We start from the raw sequence: 20,037 nt of genomic DNA on the forward strand, positions 1-20,037 counted from the left end.
ACAAATTTTAGTATTGTTTGTTCTAGTTTTGTGAAAAGAAGTTGTTGATATTTTGATAGGGATTGCATTAAATGCATAGATTGCTTTGGGTGGTATGAACATTTTAATAATATTCATTCTCCCAATTCATGAACATGGAGTATCTTTCCATTTGCATCATCTTCAGTGTCTTTCATCAAAGTTTTATAGTTGTCAGAATACAGATCTTCCACCTCCCTAGTTAAGCTTACTCTTAGGTATTTTATTATTTTTACAGCAACTGTCAAGGAGATTGTTTTCTTAATTTCTTGTTCTGCTACATCATTATTTATGTATAGAAATGCAACAGAGTTCTGTATATTGATTTCATATCTTATTACTTTACTGAATTCATTTACTTGTTCCAGTAGTTTTTTGGTGGGGTCTTTAAGGTTTTCCATATATAATAACTTGTCATCTGCAAAGACTGAGTTTTCCTTTTTCCTTACCAATTTGGATACTTTTTATTTCTTTTTCTTGTCTGATTGGTGTGGTTTTGACTTCCAGTACTATGTTAAATAAAAGTGGTGAGGGTGGACATTTTTTCTTATTCCAGATCTCAGAGAAAAGCTGACAGTTTTTCACCAATGAATATGATGCTAACTTTGGGTTTTTCATATATGGCCTTTATTATCTTGAGGTATACCCCCTCAAAACCTACTTTGTTGAAGTTTTTATTTTTGTAAAGCTACTTCTATTTCAAAACTATATCTTACCTGAAATTTAGGGAGTTCTTTACCATTATATCTTCAAACAAGCTCTCTGACCCTTACATTCTCTCTTCTGCTGGGATTTCAGTTATGCAAATATTTTTTTTTATGATGTTCCATAAAGTTCTAAGTTCTAAGGCTCTGTTTACTGTTTTTATTTTAAGATTTTATTTAATGAGATAAAGAGAGAGCAAGACACAAGCTGGGGGATGGGCAGAGGGAGAGAGAGAATCTTAAGCAGACTCTATGTCAAGTGCAGAGCCCGATGTAGGAGGCTTGATCCCATGACCCTGAAATCATGACCTGAGCCAAAAACAAGAGTTAGAAACTTAACTGACTGAGCCATCCAGGCGCCTCTCCATTCACTGTTTTTCATTTTTTTCCCTTCATATTTCTCAGATTTGATAATTTCATATTACTTGTCTTCAAGTTCACAGATTTTTACACTGGTTCATTTCTGATGTTGAAGGTCTCTAGTGAATTTTTCAATTCAGGATTGTAGCTCTCAGATCCAGAATTTGTTTGGTTCTTTTTAAAATTTTTATATCTTTGTTGATATTATCTTGTTCATATATTGTTTTTCTGATCTTCTTCAGTGTTTTTGTTTGTTTGTTTTAACTTATCTGTCTGAGGATATTTAAGAAAGCTGTTTATACAGAATGTGAAAACCTATAGTGCTTTAAGGTCAGTTTCTGTATATTTATTTTGTTCCTTTTGAATGGGCCATGTTTCCATGTTACTTTGTATGTCTTCTCATCTTTTGTCAAAAAATGGGCGTTTGGAAAAACAACCGTCTTTAAAAGTCTTTGTATAATGGTTCCTTGTAGGGAAGTATCTTACTAATCTGCCCACCATTAAGATTTGAGTTCTTTATTAGACCTTTTCTGGGCATGTGTTTTCTGTGGGCTTGAATGGGTGCTTTTTACTGAAAAGTCTCATTTGTATGGCTACTTATACATATCTTAATTTCTCTATGTCTTACCCCTACTTCTTGAGGCTTTGGATATTGTGTTATATTTTTTTGCTCATAATCCGTGGATCTGCAGTCCCTCCACAGTTTTCATGTGCTGTGATGCATGCCACTAACTTTTGGGGCTTCTAACCTGAGATCCAAACTTCACTGACATTTTCAACTGAGTTCTAAACCAGACAATATTGAAAACAGTTTCTGGGTGGTCTACAGATAGGCTAGAATGTGGCAAACATGTTCCACACTCTTTCTTTCTGAGGTGGAAATCAAGATATTGTCTGTTTTCTTCCAATTGCACCATGCTAGTCTGTGAAGCGGTGATACAAGAGCAAACATAAATGACAAGAAATTTCTTACTCATTTGAATGTGACTTTTTCTTGATTAGGCATTAGTTTTGTTGCTACATATCTTTGACTTGTTTCCAGAGCTCTCATGAAGCTATTTTATTTTATTTTTAAAAACATTTTATTTATTTATTTGAGATAGAGAGGGTGAGAGAGAGAAAGCATGGGGGGGGAGGGTCAGAAGGAGAAGCAGACTCCCTGCTGGAGACTCAATCCTGGAACTCTAGGCTCATGACCTGAGCTGAAGACAGATGTTTAACCAATTGAGCCACCCAGGCACCCCTCAGGAAGCTATATTAATCAGTCTGTAAGTTGATGTCTCCATGAGAGAATGAGGGTCTGGAGCTTCTTGATGCACCATAGCACTGATATCACAGAGGTTACTGTGATTTTTATTTAACTTTAAGGATAATATTGAAGGTTGCTATGTTTTTCTGAAGAGTAGTAAAACAGACATCAGAAAAATAAACCCTTCAGTTTGTTTTCCCTGAAAAACTATTTTATGACAATTTTACTGTGAGAAAGAATTGAAAGCATTATCTTAAAATTTTAGTGAGAGTTACTTTTGGCAGTCTCTTTGGAAGGCAATTTGACAATATAAATTTAAAAAAATACATACTCTTTAAAGACATTCTTGGAGAGCCTCAAGAAAACCTCCAAGTTTGAAGTTAAAGATCTGAATGAGGTTATATTAGAGTGGCCTTTTACCATAGTTCAAATTCTGTAAAGGCACAGAACCAAGTGTCCATTGATAAAGAAATGTATAAATAAGATATGAGATAGATATAAAATGAAATATCACTCAGCCATAAAAAATAATGAAATTTTGCCATTTGCAACAACATGGGTGGATCTAGAAGTATAATGCTAAGTGAAATAAGTCAATCAGAAAAAGATAAATACCATATGATTTCACTTATATGTGGAAATAAAAAAATGAATAAACAAACAAAAACAGGATCTGATCTATACATACAGAGAACAAACTGTTGTAAGAGGAAAAGCATGTGGGGGATGGGCAAAATAGGTGAAGGGGAGTCAGAGATATGGGCTTCCAATTATGGGATGAATAAGTCACAGGAAAAAAGGTACATCATAGGGAATATAGCCAATAATATTGTAATAGAAATGTATGGTGACAAGTTCAAAAAGGGAGGAGCATAGTTATAAAGGAATTGGTTTTCTTTTTTTTCTTTTTTTTTTTTTGAATTGGTTTTCTATGCAATTGAATCATTGCCCATGTGATGTGATCAGGTGTATCTGGTTACAATAAATTGTTATGACTTTAGGTTATTATATGTATCGCAATGGTAACCAAAAAAGAAATATATGTAGAATATTCACAATTAAAAATGAGGAGGGAATTAAAACATTTCATCACAAGAAAATTAAGAAGTAGAAATGAAGGCAGTAATGGTGTAAATGAAGAAGTTACTGCAAGATATACAGACTTCGGAATAGTAAAAGTGCATTAAGTAAAAAGTGAAATCTGAATAAAGTGTGGACTTTAGTCAATAATAACATATCAGTATTGGTTTATTAATTATAAAAAAGTACCATATTGATGTAAGATATTAATAATAAGGGAATTGAGTGTGGATATGTAAATTACTATTATCATCTCAATTTTTCTGTAAATCTAAAATTGTCCTAAAATTTTTGGTTTAAAAAATATTTTTTGGTATGGCAAAATGTCATTAACAATAATGGTTCTTTGTAATGACAGCCCAAATTCCCCTCCTCATTCTCAAAACTCAATAAATTTCCCCATGTAGAATATTTAGTCACTGAAATTAGACTTAAATATTAAATCAGTGATTACATGTTCATTGTGTACAAAGTATTGTATTAGGTGCATCCTTTATTGTTTTTTTTTTTTTCTTTTAAATATAGCTTTTGCTTTCAAAGTCTTAAAAATTAACTGTAGAATTAAGAGGTAGACCAGAGAGTTTCAAACTTGGAACCATTGAAATTTTTGACTGAACAATTATTGTAGAGGGCTGCCCTGTGCATTATAGGGTGTTTACTAGTATCTCTGGCCTCTACCTACTTGATGCCAGTAACAACCATAGTTATGACAACCAAAAGTAAGGAATTCTCTGTACTTCTCAATTTTTAAATAATTCTATAACTGTTCTAAAAATTGAAGTCTATTAATTAAATGAATAACAGTTCCAGATAAAAATGTTTTAAAGATATTTATGGAGATAACTATATCTTGGTAGTTAGAATGAACTTAACATAAGATTTAACATTTATACAGAGACTTTCATGTATATTTTCTCATGTAATCATCTGAAGAACCCTGTGACATAAGCATTACTGTTGGTAGTAATGGTATTCATATTATTTTTATTTCCATTTTATAGGAGAAAATTAAAGTTTAGAAAGATAAAGTGACTTGCCCAAGATCACTCAGCTTGTATTCAAGGGCAGGAACTCAATCTAGGCATTTTGATGCTTTTTTTTCATTTCAGCATGCTGTCTCCCATGTCACCATCTGTAGATATCGTACAATAACGAAAGGGGAGGAATATTCTCTGATGCATTGGCTTCCATTATAACATCTGACCTGACATTACAGTATCTAAAATGGAGGCAAGAGAACTGTGATTTATAAGCTCTGGGAACTCATTCAGATTGGGTTATGTTTCAATAGTTTAATTGTTGTTGGTTTGCTTGCTTGACTTGTTTTATTATATTCTGTTTAAATAATGACCAATAATAGATTATAATATTTTATATATTTATATTGTTATGTATGTTATATTTTGGATGCAATAAATTGATATACCCATATTTCTTTGTGTACTAATTTCTTATTTCTTAATGAGACACAAGACACTGTTGCTTCTGTCTTTTGAAATGTAACAAAATTGTGTGTGGTTCATGTTGATAGGATTTTTAGATTCTAAAAATTTGTGTTTTAATTATAAAAAATACTGCAGATACCTAATAAATTTGTGTGCCCAAATAAACACATCCCAAACTAGTGAGTAATTAAAGATGATTTTTTTGTCCTTAACCAAATTAGGCTGAAGAAATTTCATAGAATAAAATTATTTCCTGGCCAGAACTTTCCAAAATATATTCCTACTTTAGAATATGCTCCTCTTCAATAAATGATGGAGTATACATGAGGAAAGCTAAGATAATATGACATTGAATGTTTGATTGACTCAATGTAAATAAAACCATTACTCAAGCAGAGGAAAGATTAAGATAACTGACTTAATCCTGAATACTTTCTAGCCTATGGTGAGGAAGTATTTTTCCTCTCTAAAACAAAAAAACAAGCAAACATATTTTGTAGCAATTTTAAGGATATTCATACCATGCTACCTTAATTATCCATGTAATACCATGACTGAATGTCCCAAAGAGTCTTTAAAGGCTAAGAAATTTCAGAAATGAAAAAAAAAAGAAGAAGAAGATTCAGAGATGAACCATTTATTTAAATTAAAGAGAAAGTGATGTCCCCTATACCAATTATCTCCAAAGAAACACAGGTTGAGTTGGGGGTAGGGGAACTTAAAACTAATGGTGGAAAATGATGCTTGAAAGGAAGAAAGACAATAAGCAAATAATTTAAGTATGTTCATCCAAGCATTAAGTATTTAAGCTTCTACTGATTATAGCCTCTATATGCTTGTATTAGTATTTAAATTCCACCATTGTGTGATGCTGAAAAAAATGTAGACAAATTTCATCATTGTAAATTCAACAGTCATCGTATTTGCTTAAATAGTCAAAGGGTACAAACTTCCAGTTAGAAGATGAAAGAGCTATTGTGGACATTGCTGCTATGAATGCTGGGGTGCATGTGCCCCTTCTTTTCACTGCATCTGTATCTTTGGAGTGTGGAAGGAGCTGAGATGTCCTTCAACAGATGAATGGATAAAGATGCGGTCTAAGAAACAAACTGAGGGCTCCAGAGGGGAGGAGGGTGGGGGAATGGGATAGGCTGGTGATGGGTAGTAAGGAGGGCACGTATTGCATGGTGCTTTGGGTGTTATATGCACCTAATGAATCATCGAACTTTACATCAAAAACCAGGGATATACTGTATGGTGACTAAAATAATATAATAAAAAATATTATTATAATTAAAAAAAGATGTGGTTCATATTTACAATGTAATATTAGCCATCAGAAAGGATGGATACCTACCATTTTCATCAACATGGGTGGAACTGGAAGGGATTATGCTAAGTGAAATAAGTCAAGCAGAGGAAGACAAATATCATATGATTTCACTCATATGTGGAACATAAGGGATAGCATGGAGGACCATAGGGGAAGGGAAGGAAAATTGAACGGGAAGAAATCAGAGAGGGAGACAAACCTGAGAGACTCTGGACTCCAGGAAACAAACTGAAGGTTGCAGAGGCAAGGGGGTGGAGGGATGGGGTAACTGGGTAATAAGTATTAAGGAGTGTACATGCTATGATGAGCACTGGGTTTATACACTAATGAATTGTTGAACACTACATCAAAAATTAATGATGTACTATATGTTGGCTAACTGAACATAATAATAAAAAATTTTAAAAAATTGAAAAAGAAGGGGCGCCTGGGTGGCGCAGTCATTAAGCGTCCGCCTTTGGCTCAGGGCATGATCCCGGCATTCCGGGATCAAGCCCCACATCAGGCTCCTCCTCTGGGAGCCTGCTTCTTCCTCTCCCACTCCCCCTGCTTGTGTTCTCTCTCTCTCATTGGCTGTCTGTCTCTGTCAAATAAATAAATAAAATCTTTAAAAAAATTGAAAAAGAAAACAAAAAAAGAAGAAAGAGCTAAGATGTCCATCAATAGATGAATGGATAAAGATGTGAGACATACACACACACACACACACACACACACACACCAGAATATTACTCAGCCATCGGAAAAGATGAATACTTAACCATTTGAATCCATGTGGATGGAACTGGAGGGTATTGTGCTGAGTGAAATAAGTCAATCAGAGAAAGACAATTACCATATGGTTAAACTTATATGTGGAATATAAGAAACAGTGCAGAGGATCATAGGGGAAGGGAGGGAAAACTGAATAGGAAGTCATCAGAAAGGGAGAAAAACCATGAGAGATTATTAAGTACAGGAAACAGACTGAGAGTTGCTGGAGGGGAGGAGGGTGGGGGTGGGGTCATTGTATGATGGGCATCAAGGGGGACACATGATGTGATGAGCACTAGGTGTTATATGCAACTGATGAATTACTGAATTCTACATTTGAAACTAATGATGTACTATATGTTGGCTAATTGACAAGGCAAGAAACAACAATTGTTGGAGAGGATGTGGAGAAAGGGGATCCCTCCTACATTGTTGGTGGGAATGCAAGTTGGTACAGCCACTCTGGAAAACAGTGTGGAGGTCCCTTAAAAAGTTAAAAATTGAGCTACCCTACCCAAGAATCATATAATGAGTATTCCATGGAGAATGTTCAGCCATTGCACTACTGGGTATTTACCCCAAAGATACAGACGTAGTGAAGAGAAGGGCCATATGCACCCCAATGTTCATAGCAGCATTGTCCACAATAGCTAAATCATGGAAGGAGCCGAAATGCCCTTCAACAGATGACTGGATTAAGAAGTTGTGGTCCATATATACAATGGAATATTACTCAGCTATCAAAAAGAACGATTTCTCAACATTTGCTGCAACATGGACAGCATCGGAGGAGACAATGCTAAGTGAAATAAGTCAAGCAGACAAAGACAATTATCATATGGTTTCTCTCATCTATGGAACATAAGAACTAGGAAGATCGGTAGTGGAAGAAAGGGATAAAGAAAGGGGGGTAATCAGAAGGGAGAATGAAGCATGAGAGACTATGGACTCTGAGAAACAAACTGAGGGCTTCAGAAGGGAGGGGGGTGGGGGAATGGGATAGGCTCGTGATGGGTAGTAAGGAGGGCATGTATTGCATGGTTCACTGGGTGTTATGCAACTAATAAATCATTAAAATTTACATAAAAAATAAATAAAAATTAAAAAATTAAAAAAATAAAAAGTAAAAAGTAAAATAAAATCCACTGATGTGGAAAAAAAAAAAAGAAGATGAATAACCTCCAGGGATCTAATGTATAGCATGGTGACTACGGTTAACAATATCGTATCACCACACACATGAAAAATGGTAACTATGTGAGGTGATAGATGTGTTAACTAAACTTATTGTGGTAATAATTTCACAATATATACATAAATGAAATCATTACACTGTACACCTTAAATTCACACAATGTTATATATCAATTATATATCAATAAATCTGGAAAAAAGATATAAAAGATAGAAATTATATATTTTCTTGATGGGACTGATATTGCAAAGAATGTTATGAATGTTTGAGATTCTTCAAGAATCATATAATGAGTATTCCATGGAGAAGCTTCTGGACATAATTAAATTTGAAATGTATTTTGAATCATCACTACAATTTTATGCCTAATGGCATAATTGTGATACCAATAAAAATCAAAGAAAGAGGCTAACATTTTGAAGTTTCTGTTTGTGCATATAAAAATTATCACTAGCCCTTCAATGGAGCTATACATATTTATGGTTCCATTCCAAGTACAAATATGAACTATGACATTTCACTTTAATTGAAAATTAGACAGTAATCATAGTGAAATATTTAAGATTGGAGGGCAAATTTTAATTTTACATTAATCAAGTATGTTTCTTTTAGAATTTGGTGTGCCCAAATTTCCCCTGGACATTTGCACACTCACTAAGAGAATAAACCATATTCTCCCTTTTACCCGCCTTTCAGATTGGATACACAAAATCCTGAAGAAATGAATGTCAACAGATCTGAGGAGCAGTTCCATGCTGTAAACCATGCAGAGCAAACTCTCCGCAAAATGGAGAACTACCTGAAAGAGAAACAACTGTGTGATGTACTACTTATTGCTGGACACCTCCGAATCCCAGCCCATCGGTAAGTATCCTTATGCAGACAGATCGTTTCGTAAGTATAGGACGTGAATGAGAATGGATTGGTCCATTGAAAACAAAATACAATGCTGAGGAGAATGTATTTTTATCTTCCTACATTGAAAAAGCATTAGCATATATGATCCATTTCCCTGTGTGATATTTAGAAGAGCCAAACTTTAGAGAAATTGATGTAAAACAGCACAAACCCTCAAAAGAAAATTAATTTACTTAATTTACCTTTCTAATTTTGCTACACTTCACTAAACTATGAAAGATTCATACAGATAACAAACTCAGCGGTGTTACAAACTTACTGATTGTATTTCATGCTTTTCAGTGAAACTACCGACTAATTTAAGTTCCTATGAAACATTCCTATTTCAAGGTTGGTTCTCAGCGCAGTGTCTGATTATTTTGCTGCAATGTTTACTAATGATGTGCTTGAAGCCAAACAAGAAGAGGTCAGGATGGAAGGAGTTGATCCTAATGCACTTAATTCCTTGGTGCAGTATGCTTACACAGGTAAAGTGGCATGTATTAAGTCATTCAATCCTCACAATAACCCTACATTATATAATCTACATTATTATTATTCCAACTAGAAATGAGAAAACTGAAGTATCGACCAGTTAAGTAACTTTCTCAAGGTAGTAAGGGGCAGAATCCAAATTTAAATTCAGTAGTATAAAAGAATAAGAGGTAAATAATATGATATAAAAAATTTGACCATGAGAGAATAAAGCTATTTTAACACAAAAACAAAAGGACATGTCTCTCTCTTGAATGGTGTAGGTACATTCTCATTTTTAAAAAGGATTTTATTTATTTATTTGTTTGTTTGTTTAGAGTGTTGGGGGGAGGGGCAGAGGGACAGGGAGAGAGAATCTTAATCAGACTCCACGCTCAACACTCGGAGCCCAATGCGGGGCTTGATCCTAAGACCCAGAGACCAAGACCTGAGCTGAAATCAAGAGTTAGACACTTAAACAGCTGAACCACCAAGGCGCCCTCAATTCTCATTTGTAAAAACTAGAAGTGTAGTATTCCAACTCTATATTAGAGGCATAGTATCTTCCTTTGAAATCATAAAGTCATAATTACTCAAACTATAAGGCAAAGGTAACAAGATGAGTTTGGAGGCCAAGAAGTATTTATTTATTTATTCCAACTTTATTAAGCAATAATTGATAAATATAATTATATATATTTAAAGTATGCTGTGTGATGATTTGCTATACATACACAAGTGGAATGATTACACAGATGAAGATAATTAATGCACACATTATCTCAAATAGTTAATTCCTTTTCTGTGGTGAGAATGCTTAAGATACACTCTCAACAATTTTCAAGTATGCAGTACCCATACCATATTATTAACTATAGACATTATGCTGTACATTAGAGCCTTACAACTATTTATCTTATAACTGAAAGTTTACACTGTTTGACCTATACCTCCCCATTTCCCCCTCCCAGCCCCTAGCAACCACCAATCTACTTGCCATTTCTATGAAATCAAAGAAATATATATATATGTATATATACATATATACATATATATATATATATTTCTTTATCCATTCAACTGTTGAAGGATATTTAGGTTGGTTGTTTCCATATCTTAGCTATTGTAAATAATGGAGCAACAAACCTGGGAGTGCAGATATCACTTATCCTGATTTCATTTCTTTGTATATATAATCAGTAGGATTGTTGGATCATATGGTAGTTTTATTTTCTAATTTTTTCACAAACCACCATATTGTTTTTCATAATGCTGTAGTAATTTACATTCCCACAAAGAGTGCATAAAAGTTCCCTTTTCTCCAAAACCTCACCAACATTGGTTATCCCTTCTTTTGATTTTGATTTACATTTTCCCAGTAATTAGTGATACTAAACACCTTTTCATATACTTATTGGTCATTTGTATGCCATTTCTGGGGGCGGGGAAGCTTATCCAGGTTATTTGCTCTTTTTAAATTTTTATTTATTTTTATTTTTTTAAAGATTTATTTGTTTATTTGAGAAAGAGAGAGGGAGAGCATGGGGGTGGGGGATCAGAAGGAGAGACAGAAGCAGATTCCCCGCTGAGAGGAAAGCCCAATGCAGGGCTGGATCTCAGGGTCCTGAGATCATGACCTGAGCTGAAGGCAGACACCTAACCAACTGAGCCACCCAAGTGCCCCTACTTGTTCTTTTTTAATTGGATTATTTGCTTTCACACTACTGAATTATATGAGTCCTTTATATATGTTTTGGATATTAACCCCTTATCAGTATATGGTTTGCAATATTTCTCTCATTCTGTAGATTGCCTTTTCAATATATTTTATATTTCCTTTCTGTGCAGAAGATTTTTAGTTTGATATAGTCCCACTTGTTTATTTTAGATTTTGTGGCCTGTCTTTTGGTGTATTATCCAAAAAATCTTTGCCAAGACCAATGTCAAGGAGACTTTTTACTGTTTTCTTCTAGGAGTTTTATGATTTTGTTCATTAAGAAATGAATATTCTTCTTAATAACCAGGCCAAATTTCAATGTCTGAAGCAGGTGAATCATAGATCTGAATCTGAGAATAGACTATAACTTTTCTGGGTCTCATGAGATATGGGCAGGGCTCTCCCTTCAAAATCCATGAAAAAACAAACAACCCAAGAAAGTCTGCTGATGGATGAGACCCTTTCGCAACATATTTTAGAGGTTGAAAAAAATATAGAGCATCTCACAGTATGTATTTACTCTTTCGTTATGCTTATGAAACCATATAAAATTCATATTAAGGCATTTTACAAGGAAAATATAAAGAAATAGTTTATAGTACATATATTCCATATGAAATATCATTTTTTATAACTTATAGTTTGACTGAGACAAACAAAAAAAGGAATATAACTTACCAAAATAACTTATAACATTTGTGATAAGTCATCAACAAAGCTTCCTCTGAAAATTTCATATGTATATACATACATACATATTTACATATATGTATCTCAATATAAAGGAAATAGGTTAAATAGCTCTGATCTCATTTTTAGAAAATCTCTTCACAGATATTTTCGAATAGAACCAGTTTTTTATACCTAAGAAAATGCTCGTACAAACACTTATTTGAGGACTGTTAGCAATAATATTTTTCTTTTGAGACAATGCCAGGTGTCAGTTCCAGGCATAATATCTGAGCAAAGTCATCCTTATCAGCTAATAAATGCAGAGAGACACACAGAAATATAGACATATAACCTCAATGCTCTACTTAGTTATCAAATTTTTTCCATACAAATCATAATTACCCGTATGCTCATTATACAATATGATAAAATATTCCTTGAATCACAGTGTTTACAGGTTTTGATATAAGATTTATTTATCTATCTATCTATCTATCTATCTATCTATCATTTATCTATTTTATTTAGGTGAAAGAATTGTGGATTTTTTTCTTTCTTTTTTTATTTAAATTCAATTAGCCAACATATAGTACATCATTAGTATCAGATGTAGTGTTCAATGATCGATATAGTATTTAGATGAGGTCTAAGATGACAAAGAAATAACAAGTTGCTCTTCTTTGCAATAATGGTGTTCACTCTTCATTTGGTATAGTTGTCTTTCATAATCTAGTCTGGCTCCTTTCAGCCATCTTATTAGTGTTTTTATAGACTCCCTTGCATATGTTGGCTTTTAGTATTCCCATAGTGGTTATTGTGCACTAGAAAAGATAGCCCTAGCAATGAGATAAATTGAAAAATTCGACTAGTTATCACATTTGTGTCTTACTCTATGGGACATGTAATCATTCTTTACTTTTTCAAACCATCTAGGTGTCCTGCAGTTAAAAGAAGATACTATTGAAAATTTGTTGGCTGCAGCTTGTCTCTTGCAGCTGACTCAAGTCATTGAAGTCTGCTCCAATTTTCTCATAAAGCAGCTCCATCCTTCAAACTGCTTAGGAATTCGATCATTTGGAGATGCCCAGGGCTGTACAGAGCTCCTAAGTGTGGCACATAAGTACACAATGGTAAAATCAATTGTTTCAAATTAACATGTAGCAATATTATATTAACACAATATCTAACTTACTGATTTCTTTACTGATATATATGTGTACATATGCATATATGTGTGTGTGTATATAACTATATAGTGTATGGGTGTGTGTATATATATAGCATATTATATATATATATATATATACAGCCTTTCCAAAGTAAAGACTATAATGTTGGGATAAAATTAAAAACAATATAAATTAATATGATTTGCAAATGACTTGCACATGATGGATATTGGATAAAAATATTTGATTGAGCTGTACTCAAGCAAGTTTCTCATTTTTTAGACTGGAAAGGTTTAATTAAATCTCCAAGCTTGAAGAAATGAAAATACTGCAAAAAATTAAACCATATAAGGACATATTTCAAGTCTAATCCACAGTATTAGGAAAATATATTGTCCCTGATTTCTTTTAAGTTTTTATTTACATTCCAGTTAGTTAGCATACAGTGCACTATTCGTTTCAGGTGTACAATTTAGCAATTCAACATGTTCATACAATACCTGGTGCTCATCACAAGCGCACTCCTTAATCCCCATCACCTATTTAACTCATCCCGCCACCTACCTTCCCTCTGGTACCCATCAATTGTTCTCTACAGGTAAGAGTCTTTTTCTTGGTTTGCCTCTCTTTTTTTTTTTTTTTGCCTGTGATCATTTGTTTCTTAAATTCCACGTATGAATGAAATCATATCATATGTGTCTTTCTCTGACTGACTTATTTTGCTTAGCATAATACTCTGTAGCTCCATCCACATTGTTTAAATAGCAAGATTTCATTCTTTTTGATGGCTGAGAAATATTTCATTGTATATATATATATACCATTTCTTCTTTATCTGTTCATCAGTTGATGAACATTTGGGCTCTTTCCATAATTTCGTAATTATTGATAATGCTGCTACAAACATCAGGGTACATGTATCCCTTCAAATTAGTATTTTTGTATTATTTAGGTAAATACCTAGGAGTGCAATTGCTGGATGGTAGGGCTATTCTATTTTTAACCTTCTGAGGAACCTCCATCCTGTTTTCCAGAGTGGCTGCACCAGTTTGCATTCCCAACAGTGTAAGAGAGTTCCCCTTTCTCCACATCCTCACCAACATCTTTTGTTTCTCGTGCTATTAGTTTTAACCATTCTGAAAGGTGTGAGGTGATATCTCATTGTAGTTTTCATCTGTATTTTTCTGATGATGAATGATGTTGAGCATCTTTTCATGTACCTGTTGGCCATCTATATGTCTTCTTTGGAAAAATGTCTATTCATGTCTTCTCATTTTTTAATCAGATTATTTCTTTCTGATTTTTGTAATATTAGAACTTTAGTTTCTAAAATTGTATACATTATGATTTCTAATGAAAATTAAATAATGTTCAATAAGAAAAAAATAATTAATATATCAATATTAGCTGGAAGAGCTTATGAGCTATCAAAATCAGTCAATTCTACTGAAGGGATATTTTATGTCTTAACAAAAATATCTATTTTGGTTAAAAACAACCTGCAGTTCAATCCTTTAAGTTAACTAATTTAAAATCTTTCTCAATTCTATAAGTAATTATAATAAATTAACTGAACATATTTGTATGTGTTAATTCTTTAAAAGTTGCATGGGATGAGATTATCTTTTTTCAGTCAAGTGACAGTGGCATGAAATATAGATTGTCTGTAGGGAGTCAAGAAAAAGTAGTCAAGGATATTAAATTACCATTAATGCTAATAATTCTCTGATTCAAAGAAGAAAATGAACTTTTGAACCTCTGAAGCAGGGAAAACATAAGATGGATCTTTCTGTGAAATCCAATCAAAAAGGTAAATATTTCAAGCCAAGAAAATTGTTACAGTTATTTAAGATTCAAAAATAAAATGGCAAGTACATAAAAGCAAACAATAGAAAATCACAACTAAAAATAAAATTAACATTATGAATTTAAGATTGAGAGGCATATAAACAACATTTTGTTAACATGTGATACAGATCTTAAGTTTTTCAACTTTCTAGTATTGGAATTCTCTAAATTTTCTTGGTAAATCTTTCTCCCTATTTTTCCCATCCATGATCATTGTTCAAAATTTGAACTTTCAAAAAAAAAAAAGTCCTGAAACTACAGTGTTATGGGGAGAATTGTATTATAATGGATTGACATTTTAATATATGTTACTGAATTGTACTATTTATATTCTTATGTGCTAAATACAGATGTCATATAGTCTATAAGAACATCAGTTATATAGTTCAAAGATTAATCCTACCACAAAAGCCAAGCATGAAAATTATCTGTTAATTTACTTAAATTCTTGAACTAAGTATTAAGTTTCCTGTCTGTTATCTTACTCTCACAGTCAAAACACATCCTGATAAACAGCTTGAATTATTTCTTGTTGCTCAAAATGAACTTGTCTTTTCTTATTATGTAACTGAAGCTGAGTGTTAAAGCAGGATGTGCAAAAAACACATTACTGCTGTCTCGCTTAACCCCCTTTCTTTAGTTATTTTAGTACCTACTATAAATAAAGCAAAGTAGGCAAAGGTCTTACTATAATAACGTTTTTGTAATGCCATATTGATATTATAAAATACAAATAATTTTAATGTTTAAGAATGATGTTAAACTCTCAAGACTCAATTACAAATATTTGAATCATAGACTGCGTAAAACAGATTGCCCTCCCTAATGTGAATGGGCTTCACTCAGAAACATCCTCACAGATACACCCAGAATAATGTTTGATCCAAAGTCCAGACACTCCACGGGTTGTTCAAGTGGACACATTAAATTTGCTATCATAATTCTATAAATAGTAGTCTGCACTGATGAAACACTGAGCAACTATGCTATGTTCATTTAGTAAGTTTTACCAAAAAGCAAATGTGGATTAAGAAATGAATATCAAACCTCTTGGAAAGGTGTATAGAAGAAAGTGTTTATCTTGAAATTAGAAACAAAATAATTCCAAAATAAAACAATTTAAAATTAATCTTTAAGCTTTACTAAGTATTTCTCTACAGTACTGGATATTGCAGTGCCATATGTAGATACTTGAAATCAATATATTTATTTTTTTTTATTTAGACTAAGTTACAATTTTCAGTAATCTCATCAGGAAGTTACTTTGGAACCATAACAAATTCTATTGTAAACTCTAATTTCTCGCTATAAATGTGACCATCATATAAACTATTTGAATCATTTCTTAACTTTCTCAAATGTGTAACCAAATTTGATAGATTTTTCTATGATCCACATTAGCCATTGAGTAGGTTTTACAAACTGAGCAATCTCTCTCTCTCTCTCTCTCCCTCTCTCATTTACTTTCTGTTTTTCTTTTCTTTCACTGGGGAGTGGATAGAAAGGAGAATGAGATATAGTGTCTTCCATCATATTGACATAATGATATAAACACTCAGGGTTTACATACACTACCAGTAATAGGTAACCACACATTTTTAGAGTATTACCTTTTTCTTAACCCATTCATAAAAATTATGTCACTTATGAAAGGCAGTTGCACTGTTGAGCAAAATGGAGTAGACCTGAAGACTTAAGGGTTTGAGTCTATACTTTGTCATTTATTGCACAGGAGACCAAACAGTTCACATAGCATATTTTCTCATCAGTATAATTTCACCTCTTACAAGATCATATTGGTGATGACTTAATGGGGTTTTTTTTTTTTTGACTTAATGTTTGTGAAAGTGTGATTTGCTGTACAAATGTAATGTATTATTAATTATAGTACTAGTTCCATTACTTTGCTGTAGGTGAGACAGTTTTCAACCAGGGACAACTGCTACATTAAAAACAGCAGTCCTTTCTCAATTGTTTACCTTAGTCACAAGAGGGCTCTTCATTTAAATAGGCAAGTTAGCTTGGAATTTATGGTACCAGAACTCCCTGACTGGTCTATCAAACAATGGGTTTTGTATGAATAATTTTACTATTAAGCTAACTCAGTTCCACAATGACTAAACTCTGAGTGGAGCTGAGGGAGAGATTTGATTCATCCAAGATCCCCCCAATTTATTTAGAGGCTGTTATAAGCTGCTTCAAGAATATCTCTTTATTGTGCAACATGAATTACCAACTAGACATGTTTATCTCCATTTTGGATATATTTTATCACATTTAAAACTTAAGATTTTTATGTGAAAAATGCTGAAAACAATAGTTGTGTTGTCATAGAAAAATATGCAACATTATAAATAAGAAAAAATATATAGTGGTGTTTGATGAAAAAATTTGAAACACAGCTGCCTGAAATTTGATACTTGATAAAATATAACACTGTGACAGAAGAGTTAAAGAATAATATATAAAAATTGCAAGACAACCCCATTCACCCCCCCAAAAAAAATAAATCCATAGGGGTCCCTTTTAGATTGTCCTAAATTTGTGTATTATCCATTGTAAAATGCACCTTTGCCTTGGTTAATAGATCATGCTTTCCCATGAAAGAAAAGAGTTTTTCATCAATCTATTTGTCTCAACTCAAAGCAATTCAGTATGCTGCCCCCTCAAATGCGCAGCCAGAGCTACTTCTCCCAGGTCTTCAAGGTAGCCTCCACTTTGAAAATTTCCACCCTTCCTCTTAAGGTTTTTGGCTAAAGACCAACTCAACATCAGTCACTTCTGGAGTCATAAGCTGTTGCCACCGACAACAGCTAGGAGAGAAAAGCACTGGTATCAACTCAGACACCACCCATGTGCCCTATGAAGCAGTTAAGCCCTTTCCTTGCGTTCGATAAATAATTCTCAGTGGACACATTTGGCTCCTCAGCTTCAGAACACTCCCCATGCCCTCTGTCACAGGCAGCAATGGTACCTATTTGTTATAAATGCATATATCTGTCCCTCTGGTGTTTTCTGAATTTTAACAAAGTGAAGTGTTTTCATATGCTTATTTTGTTAAGACGTTTCTAAAGTACGGAGTTTCAGTAGAAGACCTTTCTTTTCTAGGAACACTTCATTGAGGTAATAAAGAACCAAGAATTCCTCCTGCTTCCAGCTAATGAAATTTCAAAACTTCTGTGCAGCGATGACATTAATGTGCCTGATGAAGAAACAATTCTCCACGCTCTAATGCAGTGGGTGGGGCACGATGTGCAAGCTAGGCAACGAGACCTAGCAATGTTGCTTTCTTATATCAGACTGCCATTACTTCCACCACAGGTATGGAAATTTACCCAGGTAACATAGAGTTCTAAACTACCACTAGACATTAATCCATTCCTTTTTTTTGTTGTCTAATTTTATTTTATTAAGAGGATTTCTGTTAACTGGAGTGGATAAGATTTTCTCACAGAAGGACGTATCCAGCCTTCAATTAGCACTATTTATGATGCTGAGAGAGAACAAGTATTTAAAAAAAAAAGGTACAGATAATCTCTAAAAAAATCTACAGATAATTCCTAAAGCATATTCTTTAGTTTCAGTTTCTTCCTCATCAAACAGCACTTGTAAGAAACAGAGAAAATGACTAGGCTCTTTTTTTTTTCTTTTCCTGCCCACCTTCTAGGCAAGCTAATAACCAGTATAGTAGCATCCCAAAGGAGACTCTAGCAAGGAGTTAGTCTGGCTAATACTTACTAACATGGTTAATTAGCTGCTATGATTGAAATCCTACTATAGTAGCTTCAGATGCACTATGGAATAATTATAATGACATCCTCATCATACATGCTGGAGGATTATAGTAATAATTCTAAAAACAAACACCCTTGGATATGATTTACAATTGACCTACCTCATACTGGATTTTAGTAAGTGAAGTTTAGTGAGGTTAGAGTGCAGTCTCACTATATACTTCTACCATTGGTGATAACAATTTCTTTTCTGCAGCAAATTGATCAATAGTAGATATCGGTTGTTTATTGTGTATATATAAATACATTGCATATATGCACATTTCATATATTATACAGCCTGTGAGTGAAATCATCAAACATCAACCACATAAGAAGGAGGTGCTTCATCTAGATTTAGTGGATCAGTAGTTTCATAAACATTAAAATTAATCAATTTTCAACAAATTATTAATTAAATGTTAATATTGAAAAATAGAATGTTACTTTACTGATGATTTCTCTACTTTTTTTAAACTTTTCTCTGTTAAATAAATCCATGGAGCTACATATTTACTCTTAAGAATTTATCTATATGCAATGAAAGAACACTGACTGCCTTCTTGGGTATAGCAAATGTATTCAAAGTGCAAGGCAATAGTAACATCAAAAAGAGAAACATTAAAATATACATGTAATTTTAGACCCAAGTTTCAGAATCTGGAAATTTTATGTTTGTGTGACTATGTGTACACTTACATGTGTTATTTTCATGAGAGGGCCTATATGATTTATTGGATTCTCTAAGGCAGCACTACTCAAAATGGCCCTGAGCTAGCAGCATAGCATTTCCTGAGAGCTTGCTAGAAATCCAGTTTCCAAAGCCCCCACCACAGACCTACTGGAACAATTTATGGGAGTGAGGCCAAGGAATCCATATTTTAATAAGTTCACCAGATGATTCTTAGATATGCAAAAAAAAATTGAGATGCATTGGTATAATGGATCAGAGGCCCTAAACTTTATACTGTTTTGTCGATATGTTCTTTCAGCAAACTGCTTAGTTTGGACTTGTCTTACTTTATTGGAATGAGGAGAAATTTCCAGCTCAAACACACAACCAATGGTCTTTGGCTTCCCACATTTGAGTATGCCTTATGCCTAAAGTGTGGACTGTTGTGAATTTTTCCTAATGATGGTAGTAGTGGTTAATAGCATACAGAATATAGACCTTCCAAAGCAATTTTAATAGTGACTTTAAAAAAATATTCTAGAAATGAAATGTATGAAGAGAATGGTGGTAAATCCCTGAAGAATATTTTGGAAAAAGTTACTTAGCCCAGTTTTCAAACTTATTTTCAGTAGCATATGCATTAAGGAAATGCCTGAGGTCTCACCAGCCAAGTCAAA

General features: G+C 33.4%; 1 protein-coding gene across 2 annotated transcripts in view; it reads left to right on the forward strand.

The window, feature by feature from the left end:
* The window catches only part of KLHL4 (kelch like family member 4), a 161,446-nt gene that overhangs the window by 94,186 nt on the left and 47,223 nt on the right, over positions 1-20,037 (forward strand). For both annotated transcript variants that reach the window (XM_026480150.4, XM_057313000.1), the window contains exons 2-5: positions 8,834-9,001; positions 9,386-9,522; positions 12,831-13,027; positions 18,023-18,235. In XM_026480150.4, coding sequence (XP_026335935.2) covers positions 8,834-9,001; positions 9,386-9,522; positions 12,831-13,027; positions 18,023-18,235 — 715 coding nt within the window. The remainder of the gene's footprint in view (positions 1-8,833; positions 9,002-9,385; positions 9,523-12,830; positions 13,028-18,022; positions 18,236-20,037) is intronic.

The sequence above is a fragment of the Ursus arctos genome, chromosome X, assembly GCF_023065955.2.
Source record: "Ursus arctos isolate Adak ecotype North America chromosome X, UrsArc2.0, whole genome shotgun sequence".
Classification (NCBI taxonomy): Eukaryota; Metazoa; Chordata; class Mammalia; order Carnivora; family Ursidae; genus Ursus; species Ursus arctos.